The 27,131-nt window shown below is 35.4% G+C and overlaps 1 protein-coding gene across 2 annotated transcripts in view; it reads right to left on the bottom strand.

The window, feature by feature from the left end:
• LOC118901982 (activating transcription factor 7 interacting protein) overlaps positions 1-18,553 on the bottom strand; it is a 117,108-nt gene extending 98,555 nt beyond the window's left edge. Inside the window, exon 1 of one of the 2 annotated variants that reach the window (XM_036865822.1) lies at positions 18,389-18,553. Coding sequence is in view for 1 of the 2 variants with exons in the window: in XM_036865821.1 (XP_036721716.1) it covers positions 500-516 (17 nt within the window). In the remaining variant the exon portion in view is untranslated. Of the gene's footprint in view, positions 1-499; positions 627-18,388 lie in introns of those variants that run through there. The other variant, XM_036865821.1, reaches the window with a different exon arrangement.
• Positions 18,554-27,131: the final 8,578 nt, after the last annotated feature.

Genomic DNA, 27,131 nt, shown 5'->3' with positions numbered 1-27,131 from the left:
GTAACTGTGATTTACATCCAGAGAATTAACATTCTTCCCAAAAAGCTACCAAACAATACCTCCAAAACACACACACACACCACACACAAACCCAGAAAAGTCATCACAATCTTCATGCAAAACGCGGCTTACTTATGGCTTCTTTTTAAAAAATCTACTGAGATAATATATTGCTTTTAATTTCTACAAATAAATATCAAGCAAACTAAAATATCCAACATAAAAGGAACATTGAGTTAATCAGGGCCAGAAAAGCACTACTGTGGTGATCAATTGTTCTGGCAATGTCAGAACATAAGACGGTGAGAAATTACAGGAATTTAACCTTTGACCTCACCATCCTATGTACTGTTTCCATAACAGAGGCTTCAATGTTCTATCAGCAAACATTTCAACTTCTTAGCAAGCAAGCTCTAAGTTCGCCTTCCTATATAAACTTAGTAAAATTCAAATGTTTTTTAATTAAAATGTTCAGAGATAAAGAGTAATTGGTTCTTACCTCTGGTCCTGATGCATGTGACAAATCTCCTCAGTGGCACAGTGGCTGCCTAAGCAGCTACAAAGACTAGGTTAGCAGCCATTTTGAGACAGCTGCACTGTCTCAGTTGCACTAAAGTGTAATTAAGATGGCTGCAGTGTGCACTCAAGAACTCACAGTGGAAACTCAGCTATGTATCAAACAAAGCCCCTCCCACTTTGTCAGCCTGCAGGAAACTGAACACTGACAACAGCTAATGCATATACTGCAACAAACAATGCAGCTACTCAGAACACAGCAAACAGAGAAGGCAGCAAGCCAGTTTTGTAACATAATGCCTGTGAATCCCGACTTGCAATACAGAGTTTGGGCACATCCTGATCCCAGACAGCTTGAAGTCCATGCCACATATTAGCAGTTACAGAGATGGAGCCAAATCACACACAGCAAACATCAGGGAATTTGCTTGAAAGAAAGCCTCCATTTCAGTCCAGAAAAAAAAAAAAGTCAAACTATGCTCAAGGTCCTTTTTTTTTTTTTTTTTTTTTTTACTCTTTTATAGTACTTTTTACATGAAAAGAGTGCCAATTTTTATAATTTCTAGAAAGTTAAGTTGTTTAAATCCTGATAATCAATTTCCATTTATAGAAGGCTAATTAAAGGTTTTTCCCACAGAATCTAAGCCCCAAAGTGCTCAAATCTAGCCGAATGGTTAAAGCTTGCAATCAAATTATTGAATCTTGACAATAATTTTAAATAACTGCTGGGGAGGACTAGAGACATTAGAGCTACAGTGCCAACAAAGCTTATTTTGAGTAATCTGCCATAAAGATAAAAACAATTTCTTCTCTTCTGTAGTCCAGATGGTCACAAAGACATCTCCAGGTGAGTGGTTGGTCCCAGGGCAAATTAAATTTCATGCCGTGGCTCAGACCTCCCAACATTCTGACATGGGTGAAAAGCAAATAAAATAAAGAATGTAGACACCTCCGGGGGAAAAAACAAATAGGAAGAACAAAAGGGTAAAATTCAGTCTGAAAGTGGGTGTATTAAGAAGACAAATTTGTTTTAACAGTAACCAACCATCAAGAGAAGGACAAAAGCACAGAAAGAACCTGTTTGCTTGATAGCTCACATCAGCTAGGAAATCCATCTTTTCCTTTTGTCTTACTTGGTTTACCATGCTAAAATTTAGCTGCCTTGTGCTATTTTGTCTCTATCCACCACTAGATGTAGGTATTTATTAAAACACGTTAAGGGTGTAAGGGGGTGGTAGGGGTATAGCAAAAAGGAGATTGGCCCCATACATTGATGATTGTTCAAGCTGAGTGATGGGCACATGGAGCTCATTATTTCATTCTATTTCTGTATATATTTGAAATTTTTCCATAATAAAAGTTAAAAAAAATACTCAGCTTTTAAAAAGTCCTTATTTATTCTCCCTGAGGTAAACCAGATAACGTAAACTGCTTTAAGTACTGCATGAGGGAAAAAAAAGTTTATAGTTGATCTAAGCCACATTAATTCTTCAAAAATATAATGGATTCTCTGAGGGTGGCTCAAATCTATTTGTTAAAAGCAAGAGGTAAACTGGGAAAGATTCGAACAGGATAACATTACTGGAGCACTAGAATGTGGCTAAGGTTAACGGAGAGACAAACAACCAAAACATTTAGAGCTGCCTGATGAAGAGCAGCTGATATTCAAGAAGCAGATTCTTTCGGAAGCCTGTTCCCCAAAGGTTTAAATTATGTAATATACCTTCAAACGTGCGGTGCTCCCCACACCCGTCTCAGCCTCCCCTGTCTCGCCAGACACCTTCCAATGTAAATACTAAATACTTTTTTTCTCAGTCTAAGCTTTCCCGGGCAAGCTAAGATGCTGGCTATTGGCTATAAGATCTACCTTTTCACCCAATTTAGACTTCAAAATAAGAGACATAATCTAAGTTCCCTCCTTATACCAATCCTCCTTCAGCCACTACAATCATTTTACTACTAATTTACTATATCCTCTCTATTATCCCAAGGCACGTAAGTCAAATCAATATAATGATTGCCTATTTCATGCAAGGGGCTTTAGAAGACAAAGGAGTAGGGAAGTCCATTAATATAAATCAAGCCTTCATATAAGTTTTTATATACATTGTTTAAACTAATTCTCACATTAACCCTACAAGATAGGTTTTATCTCCAACTCGTGATTGAGAAAACATGCTCAGAGATTAAATAACTTCACGAAAGTGCTAATAGCTAAAATACATCCTAGACTACACTCAGCCCAAGCCTACTGGAGCTTTGTCTGTCCCTTCCCACACAGGTTCTGTTTCTGTGCATCACGGAAACAACTTAGGAAAGAATAACGGTTAGGCTGTTATTCAGGTAAGTGGTGTCACTGCCAATGTTTCATTCACTCTTTATCCCAAAGAGACTATCCCGGTTCACCCGATAAACGCTATTCATGATTCAACCTAAATTATCTTATCACTGACAATCCCTTCCTTGCTCTCCTTTCCCCTTACTATGCCCAACCCCCAAACCAGGTGTAATTGCTCTCTCAAGGTCTTTTATATATACCATCATTATACCTAGCATATTTCATTATTTATCTTTATTTATGAGTTCTTAAAGGACAGAAACAACTTAATTCATTTTCCACTCACTTTCATAATGTGAAATAGTATTTATTTGCTCAATAGATGGTGAGTTGAAAGTAATTCCTTGTGTTCTCATTTCTACCACAAAAATCTCTGAAAATTCTACATCCTTAGGAAGCTTCATTTTCAGGATCTCAACTCTTACTTTCTAGGAAGAAGAAGAAGTCAGCTAAGTTTTTAGTCTTGACCTAAACAGCTCTGCACTTCAAAACCCAAGGTGGAAAAAATACCTTTTGCAGGGCATTTTTCAGTTTTTAAAGTGTTTTTAGAGGCACTACATAGGAGCTAATGTGTGTTAGACTAAAGTCTGAAAAAAGTCTATAAAAATTATAGAAATAAATATATTATTTACTTTAAAAAGTTTTTAACATTACTAAGAAAGAGTACAGCTTGTTTATATAATGTCATAGATTACAAGAAATTTGTTTTTGGAAGGGTTAGTCAATAAACCCAATCATTGCTTATTTGTGAAAGCAAACACATTTAGAAGGCATTTCTAATGTAAGGTAAACATCTCCATGATTACTCAATGTTTTACCTCTTCCTAAATAAAACTAGGTCTTTTCATATAATTTTTTCATTTCACTCTTACAATGACCATGTAAAATAATAGTGCTATAATCTCAAATTTTTCATAACCAGAGAATGTAATCATTTGTCAGGGGTCACGGAAGTAGTAATGAAAAAGAACTATAGGAGAATTAACTTTAGTCAACTACTACACTTTTTATATATCATATATCACACTATTAGAAAACTCTGGGGCTTCCCTGGTGGCGCAGTGGTTAAGAATCCGCCTGCCAATGCAGGGGACATAGTTTCGAGCCCTGGTCCGGGAAGATCCCACATGCCACAGAGCAACTAAGGCCGTGCACCACAACTACTGAGCCTGCGCTCTAGAGCCCGCGAGCTACAACTACTGAAGTCTGCGTGCCCTAGAGCCCACGCTCCGCAAGGAGAGAAACCACCACAGTGAGAAGCCCGTGCACAACAAAGAGCAGCCCCCACTCGGCGCAACTTGAGAAAGCCTGCACTCAGCAACAAAGACCCAACACAGCCAAAAGTAAATAAATAAATAAATTTATTTATTTTTGAAAAAAAAAACTTCGCACATGCAGAATACTGAAAATTCCACGGAACCTAAATAAATGGTTTCAGTGTATTAAGTAGAAAGTAAATACACTTTTCATTAATTTAGTTAATACACTTTAGTTACACAAGTTACTATCAACATTATATATATATTAAAAGAGAAAAGGAACATTAGAAGGTTACTAAGATGATAAACTGAAAACACCTAACTTCACTCCCTCAAATCCCACTAAAACTACAGTGGAGGTATTTTTTGAAGGCATAAATCCTCAAGAACAAAGAGAAAAGTAAAATGGACAATAGCTACATGATTTTGGGAGCTGGAAAATAAGCAGAACCACTGGTAACTAAGTCAGCAGTTCCCAAAACACTATATTCTAAGCTGCATTGGGGATAAATTAAGAACCAAGTTGATTTACATGGCAGAAACATCAAAAGACATAGAGACTAGAAGAACGAAACACTTTGGAAATTGGGGTGAAGGGAGCAAATAGTAGGATGGTATGACTAAAAAAGAGAATATTGGTGAAAGCTGTTTGTGAAGCAGTAAGATACCCTAGATGTCCCTCATCACATTCCACTGAATGCCTGCTCTCCCCAATCCTAGCAGAGGTCTGAAAACAATATCGACAGTTAAAAATGAGAGTAGCATACCAAAAAGAGGGACTGAGTGCTCACTGAAGAGAACCCAATCCTCTTCCTCCATTAATCTCCCAGAATGCTGGCATTCCGATCCTTACTCTCTATGTATGAAAATGTAAGACTACTCTCTGAGGGTAGTTAACAAGCACAAGACACAAGGCCTTAAGGTCTTGGGAGCTCTCCAAAAACAGCCCACCCAGATCAGCCTCTATAATGAAGTCCAAAACTGACAAATTTAGATATGCTAATCAACTTTTTACTCTTCCACAACATATTACATACAGTCAGGCAAGGAAGAGAAAGGCAACTAAGAAAAGTCTAACATGGAAGACAGAGATTAAAAAAAAAACAATAAAACACAAAGCAACAGACTACACAGGGAGAAAACTTCAAAAATAAATTAATATCTATATATATCAAAAGATGCTGCATTCATTTGTCAAGAATAGAATACTACAGGCAAGGATTACAAAACAGAAATTAAGAATATGATAGAAAAAAAATGAAAAACTCAATGAAAGGACCTGATGATAAGAAATCTACCTGAGCAAAAAGACAAAGCTGTAAACAAGAGAGAGAAGAAAATTTGAGTATCCATCCAAAAATTCACATTGGAATGATAGAATGGCAGAAAATATCACCAATGAAATCATTTAAGAAAAATTCCAGGATTGAAAGGCAACAGCCACTAAACTGAAAGGGCCTGATGAATTCCAGCAAACAATAATAAATAGATCCATATCAAGGAATTAAAGTGAAATTTCAGAACACCTGGAAACTAATAACAGATTCTACATGCTTCCATTGAGGGAAAAAATCAAAAATAAGAACAGCTTCAGATTTCTCAGTAGTAACAGAAGCAAAAAGATAATGGACCAGTGCCTTTAAAATTCTAAAGAAAAATGATTTCCAACCTAGCCTTGTATACCTAGCCAAACTATCAATCAAGCATTAAAAATATAAAATGACAATTTTCAGACACACATAAGTCTCAAAGAACATATCTCCTATATATTCTTTCTCAAAAAAGCTACTAGAGAATGTGGTCCACTCCCCCTAATGACAGAATAAGTCAATAAAAAGACATAGCACATGGTAAACAAAGGTCCTACACAGAAGAGGGGTGAGAGAAATCCCCACAATGGTGAATAAAATTCTAAGGATGAAAGCAGTATACCAGATGTAGAAAGTAAGTAGGCTAGCCTGGTAAAATGAAAATCAAGAAACAAAAATGAGTCACGATCCTTGCTGCCACTGTACCTGAGGGGGAAAAAAAGTGTCTTCTAAATAAACATTAAAAAATCCTTAGTAAAGGACTGTACCAAATCATCTCAACTATTACTATTACATGGATGAGATTCATGGATACAGGCATCCTGGTATAAAATTACCTTCATGGATGGACCTCTGTCATAACTGTATCAAGAGAATGAGTCATGAGTTCCATAATTCCGTTAGTTCAGGGCAGACAACTTTGTGTAAGTAGACTACTTAACTCTAGATCAGGAGAATAAGAATTACTTAGGACTAAATGAAATGATTTAATTGTGGTTAACATTTTATTTTTAATGGTCATATGAGAAAAATACTTTCTTCTTAATCTACCTTTAATCCTCAATTTAAGATATATTTTGTATAAATAGTAATTTAAATAGTATCTTGATCCAATACCCTCAGAATTCTGGGGGGGGCAGAATATCCTATGAAAGACCTTAATACAGGTTTTAAGTTAATAAACTATGAGAATATTTTAAGAACAATTCTATAGAAAAATACTGAATATATTGATTGGCCTTGTTTAAAAACTACTTAGAAGAATGATTAAATCTTGTATAAAGTATCATAACTGAGTCTCTCTACTTTTTATGAACCCACTTACATAGTTTCAATGAGAATCTGTTTTCCTTCCTTTCAGAATAAAATGGATAAATCAAATTTGTAACCATGACCACAGAAAAATGCAACGTTTAAAAACAAATCTCTTTTAATTAGCTATGACAGGGAACAAGGACTGCATCTCAAACGTAGAAATGATGCCTTCTAGGTCTTCACAGGAAATCAATATAGTATCTCTTTCACAACTTATGGATTCCCAGCTTTAAGAGGAATAAAGAATATCACTTCTTGACAGACAAGGAACACTGACAAATGTGGGACTCTCAGAGAACCATGATACCCTACAGTTTTAAGTAATGCAGGCAAAATCTCATTGAGATAAATTAAATGGCTCTTGGTTCCTAATCTTGTAATCAAGCAAATAAATAAGTAAATTATTATGCTTTATAAAACTCGACAGAACTTAACTCTTAACTCATATCAAATGGACATAGTTTTGTTAAGCAAAGGGAAGCCTTTCTATACTTATCAATATGTCATTAGTTCAATAAACTAGTCAAACAAAACATCGAAATAAAGAATCAGAAAATTATTAAACAAACTTATATGATCAAATCTGTACCTTAAGGGGCAGAAACTTGGCCACGGGAAGGGTTATGGAAGAAAACTGACACTTTGTTTTGCCTCAATTTTAAGTGAGCATGCCCAGCAAGTTCCATAGCTGAAGGGTAAATAAGGGGTGAGGGATCACCCTGCACCCTAAAATTACAAAAAGAAAACAGGATAATTCTATGTGGATCTAGCTCCCAAAATAAATGACTTCATCTCTAACTTTGGCAATAATGACAGTCTGAAGAATTATGACAAACCTTGAAGATAAATAACTAATGTGAGAAAATGGCTGCTTTTTCACCATGATGAGGCTCACAGATTTAGTAATCTTTGAGGGGTTTTTATTCTTTAAATACTCTGGTGGTGTTTTTTGTTTTTGTTTTTGTTTTAATTTAATGAATAAGTCCTAAAGCTGGACCCTCTCACAAACCTTTGCAAATAAACTACATTTCTAAATGCATATTTTTCCTACTAGTAAGGGGCATGATCAAACCTACTTTTCTAAGTTGCTTTTTAAATGTATATAAGTTCTAGCTCCAGTAAGGAAGAATACTGTCATTTTCCATATATCTCCTTGTACTGCAGGGCTCCCTAAAGCTTCACATAGCTGCCTCTTAGTAAATATTCATGTCTTACTAATAGATTCATCAATTGGTTGAAGCCAGAGATGAAAAGTGTGTCAGGAACAAATGCTAACATTTTATATAATTAATCTCATTTAATCTCTCAAAATAAGCCTACCAGGTAGGTAGTATCACCATTTTATATGTAAGAAATACTGCTGGGAAATACAAATTGGCCAGGTTCCAATACAAAATTACTATACTTTCCACTTCATGATATTACTAACTGGTTTTAGGAAAATTCTTTGTCTTTTCTTTTGTTCTTTCTTTTTCTTCTGTCAATTTGCTTGCATATTTTTAATCTGCCAACTATTATATCACTTAAAATATGTTTGATGGAGAATTACACAACACAAAATAATTATGTCATTCCATCTTTTCATCAAACCCTTATTAATTTCATACATATGTCCTTCAGAATTATATTTTAGAAACTTCTTATTAATAGGTAAGCAATGGTGTTCTTTAAATTTTTTCGATTTCTTAATGAATGGGATTGAAGAATTTTTTCCAAAAGTTATTTTACTATTTATAATTTTCCAGATGCAAAGTGCCTGTCAAATCTTTTGACAATTTACCCAGTGGATGCTTGGCTAAGTAAACTTCATGGTTAATTATTTAAAAACAACAACAACTAAAAGTTCTGACGTGTAGATTATCATGCATTAAATGAAAGGAGCTAGAACATCTTACTCTTTTTTTTTTTTTTTGCACCTAAAACAAAGGGGTTCTATTCTTTCAATAAGCAAATATTTACTGAATATTAAGGTAGGTATTGTGGAATGCAATTTTATACTTTTATTAGCAGTCTTATTATACCTAATTAGAAAGGGTTTGTCTTTAAAATGCAACATTTGCCAGATACATCAGTAAGATAAAATTCCTAACTGCAGGAAGCTTATAAAGTACTACACAAATAACTATAAACATAAAAGTTGAAAGGAATAAATGCCTTTAAAAGAGATACAAAGTAAAAAGAGAAATTAGAGAACTTCCAGCTGAGGATAACAATATCCTTTATTAGGTACATTATGCAGGCAGCATGGCATCAATGATTTTTTATTTACAAAAATCAAGGATTTATATCAGAATATGTTCTCCTAAACATAATACTTTCTTTCCCACTTCTGAGATTTTGATTACCCTCTTTATTCCCTTTACTAAGAATATCCTTCTAATTCTTCTTTTAAAATACAACTCTTCTGGGACTTCCCTGGTGGGCCAGTGGTAAGACTCTATGCTCCCAATGCCGGGGGTCCAGGTACGATCCCTGGTCAGGGAACTAGATCCCGCATGCCACAACTAAAGATCCCACATGCCGCAACTGAGACCCGGTGCAGCCAAATAAATAAATAAATATTTTTTAAAAAAATTTTTTTAAATACAACTCTTCTAAGGTTTCCTTGATCTCCCTCCAACAGAGTCCCACTTTCTGTGCCTTACACAGATATCTACTGTGTTACACTTATCTACAGAGAGCTGTTTGTTAATTACTTACTTATTACTTACTTATCAGATAAGTTTTACTTGTAAGCAAAGAATTTATGACCACAGTTATTTTTTACCTGTGTATATTACAAGGCCCTGAAAAAATCACATTTTCCATCTTGAGAAATCATAAACTCAACTTTGAAACTAAAAGAAGCAGTTCAAACAACTGTCAGAGTTTACCTACAGTCCTTCATCCTTTTAAAGTTAACTGGCAAGATTCAAAGATAGTACACTGAATTCTTGCAAAACTAATCATGATTTAATGTTTTCAAAAGCAAGCATAAAGAGGAAAAACTCTACCTAATAAGGTAAATATTTATAGTAACTACAATCTGTCAGGAATCATGACTACAAAGCTCTCAAAATTCCATTTCAAAGGAAGATATATAGAGTTACAACTGGATCTAATTCTTAAAACAGAAAACCAGTTTTCAATATCAAATTATGAAATAATTAGAGACCACTTCTCCAGCTGCCTTTAGTAGCAGAAAAGGCTAACTGTTCTCTAATACCCATTTCTCTCCTTCTTTTATAAAATTTTCTAATTTTAGCTGAACACATGGTTGTGCAGCCAGATACTACATTTCCCAGCCTACCTTTCCCAGCTAAGTATGTTCCAGTGATTAAATTCTCACCCATAACACATGAATCTAAATGATAGTACTACTTCCAGATGAGGCTCTCAAAACAATGAGTGTGCACTCCCACTGTTCTTTCTCCCTTGCCCCTGGCTGGTGAAAGCAGCCATGTTCAACCTAGAAACCATGTTCAACATATGGAAACCATACATTAAGCCAAAGCCACTTACAAACCTGAAGAGTTTTCCTCTGTATTATTACAGAAGAGAAATAAACATCATCCTTAATAGTAACAGAGTGTCTCAGAGCAGTTTAGCCTTTACTGTAATCCAATCAGCTCCTGACATTGACTACCTAAAAGGAAATAAAAGAAGTTCAAAAACAGTCTCTTTTCCATACTCTTCCCCATTTCTTCCTTTTCTTGAGACATTTAATCTAATAATGGTAACAGGGCAGGTACACTCCTAAGCTGGAAAGTCTTAGCTGAAAATGAGCTGAAGCAGTCAAGTCATTCATTATTGTTTCACCAATCTCTTTTTCTTTTGCTCCTGGTCCTCAAAACAACAGAAACTCTTCCTACCTTCTAAGTTTACCTTTCCACAAAATGGAAGACATCATCTTGGACAATTACTGGCTCAAGGAGAGATCCTTTTACAGCCCTGTCAGTTCTGAGAACCACTATGCCAACATACAATTCAAGTTCCTTATTAGAATGTAAAAGCGGCATACACATAATTCCTGGGTACCTACCAAGACAGTAGTTCCCAAAGCAGCACAGGGCTACACAAAAAACAAAGAAAGGGAGAAAGGGTTATACGGTTTGACATAATAACACTACTACCTCACATCATCATCAATAAAAAGGGGTCTCTCTCCCAAACTAAAGGGAATATATCTAGTTATCCCTAGTTATCAGAACTATAACTGATAATTCTGTTATTTTGTATAACACAAAATAACACAAAATTCTTAATAATATTCTAAACAATGAAAAATTGCAGACATGAATAAGTGAATATTTCTGATGGTACAGTTAATATTTCTGATGGTAAAGGTCATCTTCATTTCCCAGACATTCATGTTTACATAGGTCCAATTATAAAGACTCTCAGGAAGATAATATCAACTGTACCCTTAGGCCTGCCACATTTTTTGGAAGGTGACCAAGGAGATGCCCGGGTCATTCTCTTAAAGACTCAAAAACCCAAAGATCAACATTCAAAACTGAAAACGTTCACACTGTATAAAGAAACACTAGCGCCCTGGTTTTCTCACTTTGCAGCACTTAAAAAACTGGAAATGCTGCCCAGCAATCATAGTGTCTCCAATACAAGATGGATTCCACCATACAACTTGAAGCATATATAAACAGCTTAATTTTATGGAATTCACTTCTCTGTTTTGAAAAAAGTAAAATAACAGAAAAAAAACACTGATTTCCTCTGCAGATTGCATGACAATCTAAGAACACTAAGAAGTAATTTTTAGCCTTGGACTCTCTAAAGAACATAACAAGATCAAATGGGCAAGGATTTAAAAAAAAAGAAGCTCCACTAATGGATAGGTAGTTTCTAGATACTCTAGGAAACTAACAAGGACAATGCTCCCCAGAGCTACTTGATATTTTTGTAATCTACTGTTAAAATATCACCTTATTTTTATTTATAATGCCCTACAGCTGTTAGGAACTCAAAAGCAAGAACTTTCTTTACTCTCAAACTTCTTTCTACATGTGACTCCTTTGAAAAACTCGGTATGACAATGTATGAATTTTCCATATACCTCAAAACTTAAAAACAAAAAGTATAATAGAAATCTTTCTAAACCAAATCATACACCTCTTTGTCTTCTTGAACAAATTTAGCATAATTAAATATTCTTATAATTCAGAATCATAATAAGATCATCTATTACCATAATGAACGTGCTATAAACACTAATTTGTCTTTAAGAATAACAATTCCCAAATTAAATAATCTCAAAACTAAGTTTTTAAATTCTTGTTCTAACACTTGACATCTGACCGCTCTTCACTATCAAGATGCCAGCCATCTCTTCTTGCCCCTATCCATATGCATTTTTCTAGTAGCATTTCTCCTGTCCCTAACTATCTATTATAGTCTGAAAACACAAATCACAATACATCAGAACTATGAAAAGTTCTCAGGTAAGGGCAAAGGTCATACACAAAAAAATAAAAATACGCAAACTTCTATAAGTGGATTTGCTTGAAAAATATCCAAAAACAAAATTTTTTCATTAGAAAATGCTGAAGACAAGCCAATAATATCTTAACACAATTTCTACCTATTTCCTAGATTTATTTTTATAAAGCCAATAATATTTTACCGTTTGATTTCTATCTTTAACTTCCTTGATTTCTTCTTTACATGCAACCACCAATTTTTCAAGTTTAACTATATTCAACAAAAATATTTTTACAATAATCTGACATTCTTTCCTGTACCTAATATAAAAATAATTCTTAAAAAGAAGGATTACAAATGAAATACACTATCAATCAAGATTATACTTTTCTCTTCAATCAGCACAAAGAATAGATTTAATAGAGAATGAACATATACTAATACTTAGGGAAACATCCTTATGAGAGAAATATTTAATGTTACCAAAGAGACTAAAAAGAAAATTTTTTACCTTAATTATATATTATTTATTAGGCTCCATACTGGCCAAAAAATGAATCAGATAACTTTTCAAAATCTCTGTTTAAAAAAAAAAAAAGGTTGGGCTTCCCTTGTGGCACAGTGGTTAAGAATCCACCTGCCAGAAGACCTAAATAGACATTTCTCCAAAGAAGATATACAGATTGCCAACAAACACATGAAAGAATGCTCAACATCACTAATCATTAGAGAAATGCAAATCAAAACTACAATGAGGTATCACCTCACACCAGTCAGAATGGCCATCATCAAAAAATCTACAAACAATAAACTCTGGAGAGGGTGTGGAGAAAAGGGGACCCTCTTGCACTGTTGGTGGGAATGTAAATTGATACAGCCACTATGGAGAACAGTAATGGAGGTTCCTTAAAAAACTAAAAATAGAACTACCATACGACCCAGCAATCCCACTACTGGGCATATACCCTGAGAAAACCATAATTCAAAAAGAGTCATGTACCACAATATTCAGCAGCTCTATTTACAACTGTCAGGACATGGAAGCAACCTAAGTGCCCATTGACAGATGCATGGATAAAGAAAATGTGGCACAGATATACAATGGAATATTACTCAGCCATAAAAATAAATGCAATTGAGTTATTTTTAGTGAGGTGGATGGACCTAGAGACTGTCATACAGAGTGAAGTAAGTCAGAACGAGAAAAACAAATACCGTATGCTAACACATGTATATGAAGTCTAAAAACAAAAATGGTTCTGAAGAACCTAGGGGCAGGACAGGAATAAAGACGCAGACATAGAGAATGGACTTGAGGACACAGGGAGGGGGAAGGGTAAGCTGGGACGAAGTGAGAGAGTGGCATGGACTTATGTATACTACCGGGTGTAAAATAGATAGCTAGTGGGAAGCAGCCGCATAGCACAGGGAGATCAGCTCGGTGCCTTGTGACCACCTAGAGGGGTGGGATAGAGAGGGTGGGAGGAAGACGCAAGAGGGAGGAGATATGGGGATATATGTTTATGTGTAGCTGATTCACTTTGTTATAAAGCAGAAACCAACACACCATTGTAAAGCAATTATACTCCAATAAAGATGTTAAAAAAAAAGAATCCACCTGCCAATGCAGGGGACATGGGTTCGAGCCCTGGTCCGGGAAGATCCCACATTCCACGGAGCAACTAAGCCCATGCACCACAACTACTGAGCCTGCACTCTAGAGCCAGCGAGCCACAACTACTGAGCCTGCACGCTACAGCTACTGAAGCCCGTGCGCCTAGAGCCCATGCTCCGCAACAAGAGAAACCACCACAGTGAGAAGCCTGCGCACCACAATGAAGAGTAGCCCGCGCTCGCCGCAACTAGAGAAAGCCCACACACAACAATGAAGACCCAACACAGCCAAAAATAAATTAAATAAATAAATTTGGAAGAAAAAAAAAAGGTCTATGTTAAACACAGAAGAAAACTTCTATTTTCAAATACTGTAGAACACTTTATCTTGGTAACCTATTTTTCTCATCTCTAACTTCATACTTGCACTATTTTCATGATGCTATATCCTAAAGCAGATTAAAACTGGAAATGTTGTCCTATATCCTCTACCATGTCATTCCTATTAACATTATACCATTATAGGAAACCAGTAAAATAACACCTTAATAAAAAGTAACAGTAGCACAATTTTTCTCAGAGTTCCTAAAAACAATACATTTTTGTGGGATCTACAGGAAATGCATCATATTCATGAATTTAAAAAAAAAAACTAACAGTATAAATATGTAAACTTACCCTAATTTAGGTTTTATGCAATTCTAAACAAAACTTCAAATAGTTGGCTTTTTTTAAACTTTGCCAAATGTATGTACAAAAGGAGGGAAAATTAGCTTAGAAAATTGTGAAAAGGAATGATATCTACTGCCCCTTCATATATTTATATAGTCTATAGCACTACAGCAAATAAGACAATGTAGTACTGCTATAGAAAAACAAGGCCCAGTTCCAGGGTTGTTAACCTGCTTTTAGATTTTACATTACATATTGCTGTGAGAAGCTGATAAAACTGTAACTCTTTCCCCAGGAAAAAAAAAAGCACGTATGTACACTCACACAAAATTGCGTATATCATGGAATCCACGGAAGTTAAGTATCTATAGAACCCCCAAAGGCCAATGGACTTCAAGTTAAATATCCCTAGTAAATGAAGCAGAATTGATAGCTCAAACTTAGTAAGTTATGATCAAAAGAAGAAATGTATCATCAACATAAAATTCTAAGAAAATTAGCAAAAGATGGAAACGAGCAACCCATCTTTACGCAATGTCAAAATAAACTCCATATAGGCTAAAAGGTATTTTTTAAAGTAATTAAAACATCTAGAAAAAATAAACAGAACAGACGAACATTTAGTTCATCTTACAATATTTTTTATGCAGAGAACTCCTGGAAGAAATAACACATGAAAAAGCAGTGCATTTGACTTCATAAAAATGTAACAATTCTGGGCTTCCCTGGTGGTGCAGTGGTTGAGAATCTGCCTGCCCAATGCAGGGGACACGGGTTCGAGCCCTGGTCTGGGAAGACCCCACATGCCGCGGAGCAACTGGGCCCGTGAGCCACAGCTACTGAGCCTGTGCGTCTGGAGCCTGTGCTCCACAACAAGAGAGGCCGTGATAGTGAGAGGCCCGTGCACCGCGATGAAGAGTGGCCCCCGCTCGCCGCAACTAGAGAAAGCCCTCGCACAGAAACGAAGACCCAACACAGCCAAAAATAAATAAATAAATTTTTTTTAAAATGTAACAATTCTAAATATGTAAAACCATAGCAATTTTTAAAAAAATCTTAACGAAAAAAAAAAAAATCTTAACAAAAAAAAACTTCAAGAAATATGAAAAGCAAAGGGCTAATATCCATAAATAACTTACACATAAGGAAGACATTAACATTTACCACAGAAAAAGATACACAAAATAACCTCAAAAAGCAAAGTCACAAAAAATGAGAAAGTTGCATATATATTAAATATTTAAAAGTTCAATTTCACTAGTTATCAGAAAAAATGCTAACCACCAAATTGATGGTGGTATAGGAAATGCTTTTCAATAAAACTAAGTTTTTATCAGTTTTGTAAATTACTTTAAAAGCCCTTTGTAACAGTAATTTCAAAAAAATATTATGAGATGTAGATCATGACTCATGTACAAGGATGTTCACTGCAGCTTTATTTACAATACAGAAATGGGCAACAAAATGTTCAATACGGAAAGAAAGATTTAGTAAGTCACAGTACATTCTTATTAAAGACACCAATATTACGTAGCCATTTAAAAATATATTTCAAGAACATTTGATAATTTGGGATATTTTCACAAAATAACTATTATGTAATCATTAAAAAAAAAATTTCAAAAGAATAATGAAATTGATAAATATCCACAATATAATACTAAGTTAAAAGGGCAGGAATGAAATTATGATCCAAATGATAAACTAATTGATCAATCAATAAATGGAAAGTCACAAAAATCACAAAAAAATAGTGTTTATTTCTAATTAATTTTCAATACTTTCCAAATGTGCTATAATGAAAAAGATTTTAAATGACTCCCAGTAACTTGGTATTCATTCGGTAACCTATTCTTAATATTAACTGAAATTCCAAAACATGCTTGGTATTGATAGAGTACCAATGAACAAACAGTAGATGTTCAGACAATTCATTAAACTTAGTTTTAAATTTATAGAACTATACTTGCCTTTCTAACAAATGTAACAGCAAAACTGTCCTACCAATACATATTTACATAGTACATTATGTTCTTCAGTGTTTCAAGTGCCTCTTATGATCTTTCACATTAACCTAAGAGGCAATCATTTGTATATGCAAATGAAAACATAAGCTTAAATATATAAACCAAAATATTTCACTTTTTTGGAAGTGCAGAATGAACCATGCCCTATGATCAAAGTTCTTTTCTTAACCTAACACATACACACAGACATAGACATAGATACAGAAAATACAATGTATTTCCAACTCTAAAACACCTGAAATAATGTCTGGAGGGTGGAGGCGGTGTGCTGGGTAATTACTCTGGAAGCATAAAAGGGAAAAGATTACACAACTGCCCTCTAAATATATTTCTCTGTAGAAGACTTCGGAGGTTCGAAAATTATATCAACAAATTTTCTGTTGAGAAAAAAAGAATTATTCCCATCACTGCATTCTATCTCCTTTGTGATGTCATTTTTTAAAACTCCACCAACCAGAAGTACTCCCTTCAATTACATCTATTTAATACTTAACCGTTCTTGTAGGCAATAAAGTCCTTAAACCAACCAAGATTATAAAGCAACAGCCACTTCTTCATTTGACAAGTGACTGACTTAAACTCAGAGTTACATAACCAACCAAGAAAACAATTGTTGTATATACAAACCACAGATGAAATTTATGACAACCATTTACAAGTTTTCAGCCCAGTAAGAAATAATTTACACAATGGTAGAATTGTATCAAATCGTATAAAACTCCCAGAGGTTTATATCAGATTTAAATATAGTGACACTACCATTTTAAAGTAAAATAATCAGTAACACACTTATAACTACTTTAAGAAACTAAAACCAGGAACACACAATTTTTAAAAGTCTAACACAATTGTATCTTACACACATGTATATATGGCAGTTTGGTTTTTTTTAATCAACTGATTTATCAATGATTCACAATTTCCTCATAAAGGCCTCAGTGTAGTTGGGAGTTCTTTGTAGAATTCTTTATCAGAAAAATTTACCAAGTTTAAGTACTATATTTTATATATCATTACAAACAAAATGCTAAGGAAATGATTAATTTTAAAAGTCAAGGTACCAAAAATAATCTAACTGAAGCAGTAATGGACAAGTGATCAGAGACAGAAAAAATGCAGAACTCAAATGCAAGCAAGATCAGAGGCACACACTGATTAAATTAAAACTTCACCGACTGAGGATCAAATATTTTTTTAAAAATAAATACCCAAGGAGATTGAGATTTCTTTTTCAACATTATATAGATTCTTCCAATGCCCTCTCCCTCTCATTTTTCCAAAACTCAAATTGTTTCTATTTTGAAAACATTCCATAACAGAACTGGTAAAGATAGGGTTAAAAATGTATTTGCAAATATGCAGTTCAAATAATTGCACTTCCCGTGAGAACACCACTAGGTGCTGATCTTCCGCCCCCTAAATATAAACTTGAATCCAGCAATACCCTTAAAGTGAAATAAAAATCGAGAACCACAAGGGGACAATCATTTTTACACAAAATTAAGTCCACAGCTTCTCAGAGTATCGGAGAAATACAAGAAGGAAGTTTGAGGTCGGTACAGGAATACAACATAAGAGAAATGTTTTCCTTTTAAAATATAGGAATTCGAGCGTAACAAAACGAAACCCCTCAAGAATGAGGAAAATTAAATCTAGAACCCGAATGGCGTCCAACAAGAACATTAGATCTTGAAAATGAATATTGCGCTTGCGCAGCCACCGCCCCGCCAGCTGCACAACTGCAGCTAGAGCCCGACCCCGCAAGATCACGTGCTCCCATGCAGCGCCCGCCCGCAGCTCCGCAACCGCGCAGGCGCAAACACAGCTCCCGCAGCCGCCATAATGCGGTCTTGACTCTTCAGAAATACAATAATAATGTAACAAAATGTGGTTATAATAGCCCCTGGGACTCACATATACCTTTCGAGGTGGGAGATGAGGGAGGGGGAACCAAGTTCCTTCCTACAGAGCCGTCCCGCGCAGCCGTCCCCACCGCTGCAGCCTCAGTCTCGCACGCTTCAGTCGCCGCGCCGCCGCCGCCGCTGCCGCCGCCTCCGCAGATTCAAAAACAAACCCGCTTCTCCCTTGCACGCGCCGGGGCCGTTATGCAAATTATCGTAGGCGGGGCTCGGCGGTCGTAATATTGGTCACGCCCACCATGCTTTTAGCCAATGGGCTCACGGATTGGCCGTTCCCCATGCAAATCTTCTGGTTTTTTATTTGAATGAGAAAAATTGGCCCCGCCTCCTGCCGTGGAAAAGAGAAGGAAGTCTGAGGTGGTGGCGCTGCGCCTTTCAGTTGCAGTGAGGTGTGTTTTTTGAGTGGAGCCTTGCTCAACCAGTGAGTAGCGCTTTGTGAGCGCCCTCTATGAGCCTCAGGAAGGAAGGGAGGGAGGGAGGAAGGAAGGAAGGAAATAGGTAGGTGAAAGTTAAAGAGCTGAGGGAAAGATTTTCGAAAAAGGCTGGAGTATGTTAGGTTGTTTATCGTTTATATTAAAAAGTCAGAAAATATACTTCAAACTGTGTAAGTCACGAGGGAGTGGCGCAAACACATCTTTTCTTTCAGTCCTGTGCCAGAGCAAGCGCTTCCAGTCATACCCTTCCACCTGTTGTATCCCTGTTATTCAGTTTTATTTTGGGAGCCAACCCTTCATGAAGGCCACAGAGTGTAATGAAAAAGGTGCCTCTGTATTTGTTGGGATATCTGGGCTCACGTCCAAGTACTCCTGCTTACGTGCCTGTTCCTTGAAATAAGTGCGTTACTCAGTTTTCTCTTCTCTAAAATGGTGATAATGGCTATAATTCAAATCAGTTGAGAGGGCTAAATGAAAGGATAAATATAAGTGTGTTTGGCAAAGCAAAAGCAGCCTAGCAAATATATGGTGAGGTTTGTTTGTCGTTTTTTAACATCAATTCTCCCTTAAATTAATCTATTCGTTCAATATTTATTTAGCAATGCTGGTGTTCCAGACCTATATTAGGTGCCTGTCCTCAAGAAATCTCTACTACAGTGAAGGAGACAGAAAAGTAAACAGGAAATTTTTGTAAGTAATAAGAAATTAGTGCAGGGTGGTTAATACTTATTTCTATAATTTGGGGCTTTCAACTTAGTTGAAATACTGCGTGGCTTTTAGGAGGGTCACCTAATCTAGACTTGGAGAATCAGTAATGCCTTCCTAGAAGAAGTAATCTCTAACATGAGAACTGATTTAATAGATTTCTTGCCTAAAAGCTGGACTTCATTGTGAAAGCAATGAGGAATCACTTAAAAGGTTTTAAGTTAGGAAATAACACAATTAGATTTGCATTGCTTAATTGCTAAGCTTTGTAAAATCCTTAGCACAGAACATAGTACATGGGTGCTCAGTAAATTACAAATAGAAGCTCAGTTATAACAAATTATGTATTGTAATTTATTTAGTACGTAGTGCTCAATTATAAAATAGATGCTCAGCAAATTATGAATAATATCAATATTTAAAGTTCCATTCTATAATAAGAGAAATGGGATAGGAATAACAGAGTTCATTAGGTTTCTCTTTGTCTTCTATAAGCAAATAGAAAGGAATCATTTTTATAATAGTTCACTCTCAATTGTCTTGGCTAATGGCAAAGGGAAAGTAATTGAACATGAACTCACCAATTGATCACTTTTCTTTCTTGCTCATATTCTAGACTTGCCTCCCTAAAACTCCAGTTAGACAGTTTTATTGTGTTTGAATCTCCTCAAATATCCTCAACCACATGTTTACAGTCTCTTTAGCTGTCTACCTGCTGGTTAATCTAACCAATCATTCATTGTTTCATTCAACAAGTACAGCCTTTATTATTTATTCACACACTGTTCTAAGCATTGGGGATGCCCAGAGGAAATGACACTGCCTCTGGTAGGGAAAGAGTCATATATACAGATACACATTATGAGATCATTACTATCATGGAGGTATATACTAAGTAGAAAAGAAATGTAAAACAAAAGAACCTAAAACTTCCTCATGGAATATAGGAAAATTTCACAGAACAGGTGATGCTTGATCTGACTTATAATGTAGAACTTAAAGTGTCTGTCAGAATAGGTACAAAAGAAGGAGAATTCAAATTAGGTAAAACAGAAATGCAAAGACACTGAAAAAGGATAAAGGCATGGCTTCAATTTATAGGTGGGATGATATTCAGAATGTTTATCAATCCTTGTGGTACCAGGCACTGGTCCATTAGAATACAAGAAGGTTTGAAGACACCCTACTTTGTCAAATGTTAATCCTCTAGTTGGAGGATTGTGGAGAGGTCCAGGGGTTCTTCAGCTGGGCACCAAGACAGACTGGCTGGTAGGAGGGGTATTCAGGGTAGGGCAGCTACTTACCAATCATTACTGAAGGATTTCCATATTTTACCCACCATTGTGGGCTTATTTATATATACAGGCTGAATAGACTTCTAGAAAAAAAGTGCTGGCATAAAGCAATATCACAGAAAAAAAATCCAAAAACAAAAAGCAAAAAACCCTAAAATAATAAACATTTTTAAATGAATTTCAGTTGTAGCAATTGAGCAGCAATTGAGCAAGGAAAACTGAACTTTTGAAAAACAGTAAACTTGAAAAAGGAACAACTGAAGAGGAAAACTGAAGTTTCTACGTACTGTAATATGAGACAGTCTAATTTAGTGATTACAAAAATGGGCTCTGAAGATTTACTACCTGAATTAAAATTTTTTCTCTAATTCTTACTTACTGCCTGTTCTAAACTTCTCTAACCAAATGGTTCCAGAAATATCAAATGGACATGAAAAAAATAGCCCTTATGTGGTAAGGTTTTTACAAAGATTAAATTCTGGTAAAACACTTCGAGGAATACTGGGTATATAGTAATACTTTGATAAGTGTTAGCTAATAGTAATCATAGTAGTAATAGTAGTAGTAGTACTAGTAGTACTTGTCAGAGTAGTAATGGTACAGGCATAGATCAGCTTGAGCAGTTTCTATCTGTACATCCTATACTACCATTAAGAAAGAATATGAATTAACCATAACCTGATAATTCTTATTATTATCCTCCATTTCTCAGAGAAGTTTACTGAGGTGTTAAGTAGGCAAACCTGGGAAAACTTAAGAAATAACTTCTTGGAATAAGAAGTGTGATAAATAGAATTCTAAGATATCTCCACCCCTTTGCATTCACACCCTGTATAACCCTCTCTCCTTGACTGTGGACAGAACCCATGACTTACTTCTAACCAATAGAATATGGCAAAGATGAATGAATTTTTCAGATGTAGTTAAGGTCTCATAAAAATTGATTATGAATAACTAAAAGAGAGATTATCTTGGATGGGCCTGAGTTAATCTGGAAAAAGCCCTTTAAAAAGGAACTGGGCCTTCCCTGAGGAGAGAGGTTCTCTTTAATGGTTTGATGAAGTAAGCAGCCATGTTGAAGAAGCCCACATGGAAAGTTACTACAAGTGGCCTATAGAATCTTTGGATAGCCTCTAGAACCTGAGGGTGGGCATTAGCCAACAGTGAGCAAAAAAGCCAAGACTCTCAATCATATAGCCATAAGGAAATGAATTCTACCAACAAACCAAATGAACTTGGAAGTAGATTCTTTACCAGTCAAGCTCTCAGATGAAAATTCAGCCCAAATAACACCTTGATTATAGCCTTATGAGACTCTGAGCAGAGGATCCATCTAAGTCAGACTCAAACTCCTGACCCACACAAACTGAGATAATAAATGCCATTATTTTAAGTTACTGAATTTGTGGTAATTTGTTACTTGGCAATAGAAAACTAATACAGGAAGTCATCAAAGAAGGGAAGGGATACCTTAAAATCTTCGAAGGTAAATAGGTGACCTAAATGGATAAAATGGGTCCTAAGTAAAAGACATTGCCTGGCATTCATAAAAAGGCTAGAACTAGTACTGTAATTATAGCTGGGCAAGAGGGACCTGTGTTTGGGTCCTCATATTTTAGAAGGCCCCTACATATAATAAACATACACACACACATTTAAAAGAACACATGAATGCCTTTGTCGCTCAGAATATGACAATCAGCAGTACCACATGGGGAACTGTGATCTTAAATATCTGCTCTCCTAATACTTTTCAAGGCCTCACAGGAATGATTCTCCATATTTCTTGCTCTATGTCCTCAAAAACAAAAGGAAACTATCAGAATGTTGTGAAGGTTAGTGAGTAGAGACACACACACAGCTTTAGAGTATGCAAATATTTGAGCAGCAAGAGAGGTAAGAAAAAACTTTAACTTCTCAGATGCTTCTCTGCTATTAGTGCAGACTTAATAGATTTTTGCACAGTGAATTCACTTGCCAATAGTGTCAAACCTCCATTTTCTTGCTTTTTTGAATGTTCTAGTTTGTGGTTCTGTAGATACTCAGAATTTATTGCAGTATTCCTAGCATTTGGGGGAAAAAATTTAATATTAAATAATCCATGTTATTCTTATATTTGTATACCATACATGTAGATGTTGATGGAACATAAATGAAACATGATATTCAGTTTTTAAATTAGCAACTAAATTACACTGAGTTCTAGGATTATAAGTAATTCTATTTTCATAAAAATACTTCATTCCTGAGCAATGAGTCAAAAAAGAAATCAAAGAGAAATAAAAAAATACATTGAGACAAATGAAAAAGGAAACACAACATACCAAAACTTATGGAATGCAACAAAAGGATTTTCTAAGAGGGAAATTCATAGTTATAAATGCCTACATCAAGAAACAAGAAACTAAACAAGACCAAGAGACAACCCTCAGAATGGGAGAAAATATTTGCAAATGAAGCAACTGACAAAGGATTAATCTCCAAGATTTACAAGCAGCTCATGCAGCTCAATAACAAAAAAACGAACAACCCAATCCAAAAATGGGCAGAAGACCTAAATAGACATTTCTCCAAAGAAGATATACAGATTGCCAACAGACACATGAAAGAATGCTCAACATCATTAATCATTAGAGAAATGCAAATCAAAACTACAATGAGATATCATCTCACACCGGTCAGAATGGCCATCATCAAAAAATCTACAAACAATAAATGCTGGAGAGGGTGTGGAGGAAAGGGAACACTCTTGCACTGTTGGTGGGAATGTAAATTGATACAGCCACTATGGAGAACAGTATGGAGGTTCCTTAAAAAACTACAAATAGAACTACCATACGACCCAGCAATCCCACTACTGGGCATATACCCTGAGAAAACCATAGTTCAAAAAGAGTCATGTACCAAAATGTTCACTGCAGCTCTATTTACAGTAGCCAGGACATGGAGGCAACCTAAGTGTCCATCATCGGATGAATGGATAAAGAAGATGTGGCACATATATACAATGGAATATTACTCAGCCATAAAAAGAATTGAAATGGAGGTATTTGTAATGAGGTGGATGGAGTTAGAGTTTGTCATACAGAGTGAAGTAAGTCAGAAAGAGAAAAACAAATACAGTATGCTAACACATATATATGGACTCTAAGGGAAAAAAAAAAGGCCATGAAGAACCTAGTGGCAAGACGGGAATAAAGACACAGACCTACTAGAGAATGGACTTGAGGACATGGGGAGTGGGAGGGGTGAGATGTGACAGGGTGAGAGAGTGTCATGGACATATATACACTACCAAATGTAAAATAGATAGCTAGTGGGAAGCAGCCACATAGCACAGGGAGATCAGCTCGGTGCTTTGTGACCACCTAGAGGGGTGGGATGGGGAGGGTGGGAGGGAGGGAGATGCAAGAGGGAAGAGATATGGGAACAGATGTATATGTACAACTGATTCACTTTGTTATAAAGCAGAAACTAACACACCATTGTAAAGCAATTATACTTCAATAAAGATGTTTAAAATAAATAAATAAATAAATAAAAAGAAACAAGAAAAATTTCATACAACCTAACTTTATACCACAAGGAACTAGAAAAACAAGAACAAATGAAGCCCAAAGTTTGTAGAAGGGAGGGAATAACAGAGATCAGAGCAAAAATAATTAAAATAAAGGCTAAAAAAAAATTTAAAAGATCACTGAAACTAAGAGGTGGTTTTTTGAAAAGATAAAAAAATTGACAAACCTTTAGCTAGACTCACCAAGAGAAAAGACTCAAATAAGTAAAATCAGAAATGAAAGAGAAGAAATTATAACTGATACCCTAGAAATACAAAGGCTCACAAGACACTACTGTGAATAATTATACACCAATAAATTGGACAACCTAGAAGAAATGGATAAATTCCTAGAAACATACAACCTACCAAGACTGAAGCATGAAGAAATAGAAAATCTGAACACACCAATTAACTAGTAAGGAGGTTGAATTAGTAATCAAAAATTTTCCAACAACAAAAGTCCAGGACCAGATAGTTTCACTGGTGAATTCTACCAAACATTTAAAAGCAAGCTAATTCCAATTCTCTTCAAAATCTTCCAAAAAAATAGAAGAGGAAGGAACACTTTCAAATTCATTTTAGGAGGACAGCATTACCCTGATATCAAAACCAGAAAAGGATGCCACCAGCAAAGAAAATAACAGACTAATATCCCTGATGAACATAGATGCAAAATATTCAACAAAATATTAACAAACTGAATTCGATTAGCAAACAATACATTAAAAGAATCATAGACTATGATAAAGTAGAACTTATTTCAGGTATGCAAAGATGGTTCAACATCTGCAAATCAATCAATGTGATACACCACATTAAAAAAATTAAGGATAAAAATCATATGGTCAGCTCAACAGATGCAGAAAAAATGTTTGACAAAATTCAACATCTATTTATGGTAAAAACTGTCAACAAAGTGGGTTTAGAGGGAACATACCTCAACATAATAAAGGCCATATACGACAAGCCCACAATTACTATCAATCACCCTCAAGGGTAAAAAGCTAAAAGCTTTTCCTCTAAGATCAAGAACAATACAAGAATGCCCACTCTGGCCACTTTTATTAACACAGTATTGGAAGCCCTAACCAGAGCAATTAGACAAGAAAAAGAAAGAAAAGTCATACAGATCAGAAAGAAAACAGTAAAACTGTCATTATGACAGTTTTATTATGTAGATGACATGATATGATGTACAGAAAACCCTAAAGAGTCACAAAGAATCACACACACACTCACACGCCTGAATAGCCAAAGCAACCTTGAGAAAGAACAAATCTGGAAGCATCATGGTCCCTGATTTCAAACTATATTACAAAGCTATAGTAATCAAAATAGTATGGTACTGGCATAAAAACAGACATATAGGTCAGTGGAACAGAATAGAGATCCCAGAAATAAATCCATAAATATAGAGTAAATTAATTTACAACAAAGGAGCCAGGAATATACAATGGGGAAAGGAAAGTCTCTTCAATAAATGGTGTTGCGAAATCTGGATAGCCACATGCAAAGGAATGAAGCTGGACCACTGTCTTACACCATATATAAAAATTAACTCAGATTAAAAACTTAAGTGTAAGAACTGAAACAATAAAACTCCTAGAAAAAAACATAGGTGTTATACTCATTGACATTAGTTTCAGTGATGATTTTTTTGGACCTGACACCAAAAGCAAAGGCAACAAAAGCAAAAATAAATAAGTGGGAGTATATCAAACTAAAAAGCTTCTGCACAGCAAAGGAAACCATCATCCAAATGAAAAGGCAACCTACAGAATGGGAGAAAATATTTGCAATTTCATAATTGATAATGAGCTAATATTCAAAATATATAAAGAACTCATACACTCGAAAGCCAAAAAAAAAAAAAATCCAATTGAAAAATGGGCACAATATCTAAATAGACATTTTTCCACGAAGACATACAAATGGCCAACGGTACATGAAAAGGTGATCAAATCACTAGTCATCAGGGAAATGCAAATCAAGACCACAATGAGATATCACCTCACTCTTATTAGAATGACTATTACCAAAACGACAAGAGATATCAAGTATTGATGAGGTTGTGGAGAAAAAGGGAACGCTTGTGCACTGTTGCTGGGAATGTAAGTTGGTGCAGCCACCATGAAAAACAGTATGGAGATTTCTCAAAAAATTAAAAATAGAACTACCATATGATCCAGCAATTACCCTTTTAGGTATTTATCCAAAGGAAATTCAAATACTAACTCAAGAAGATATATGCACCCCCATGTTCCTTATAGCATTATTTACAATAACCAAGACATGGAAGCAACCCTAAGTGCCCATCAATGGCTGAATGAATAAAGAAGATGTGGTATATATAGAGAGAATGAAATATTATTCAGCCATAAAAAAAAGAATGAAATTCTGCCATTTGCAACAACATGGATGGATCCTGAGAGCATTTGGCTAAGTGAAATAAGTCAGAGAAAGACAAATACCATATGATCTCGCTTACATGTGGAATCTAAAAAACAACAAAAAAGCAAAGTAGAAACTAAACTCATAGATACAGAAAACAGACAGGTAATTGCCAAAGGTATGGGGTAAGGAGGTGAGTGAAAGGGGTCAAAAGGTACAAACTTCCAGTTATAAATAAGTCATGTGTATGTAGTGTATGGCTTTGTGACTGTGGTTTAAAACACTGTATTATGTATTTGAAAGTTGATAATAGAGAAATCTTAAAAGTTCTCACCATAAGAAGAAATTTGTAACTATGTG

The sequence above is a fragment of the Balaenoptera musculus genome, chromosome 10 (assembly GCF_009873245.2).
Source record: "Balaenoptera musculus isolate JJ_BM4_2016_0621 chromosome 10, mBalMus1.pri.v3, whole genome shotgun sequence".
NCBI lineage: Eukaryota > Metazoa > Chordata > Mammalia > Artiodactyla > Balaenopteridae > Balaenoptera > Balaenoptera musculus.
This window is presented reverse-complemented; position numbering and strand designations above follow the sequence as displayed.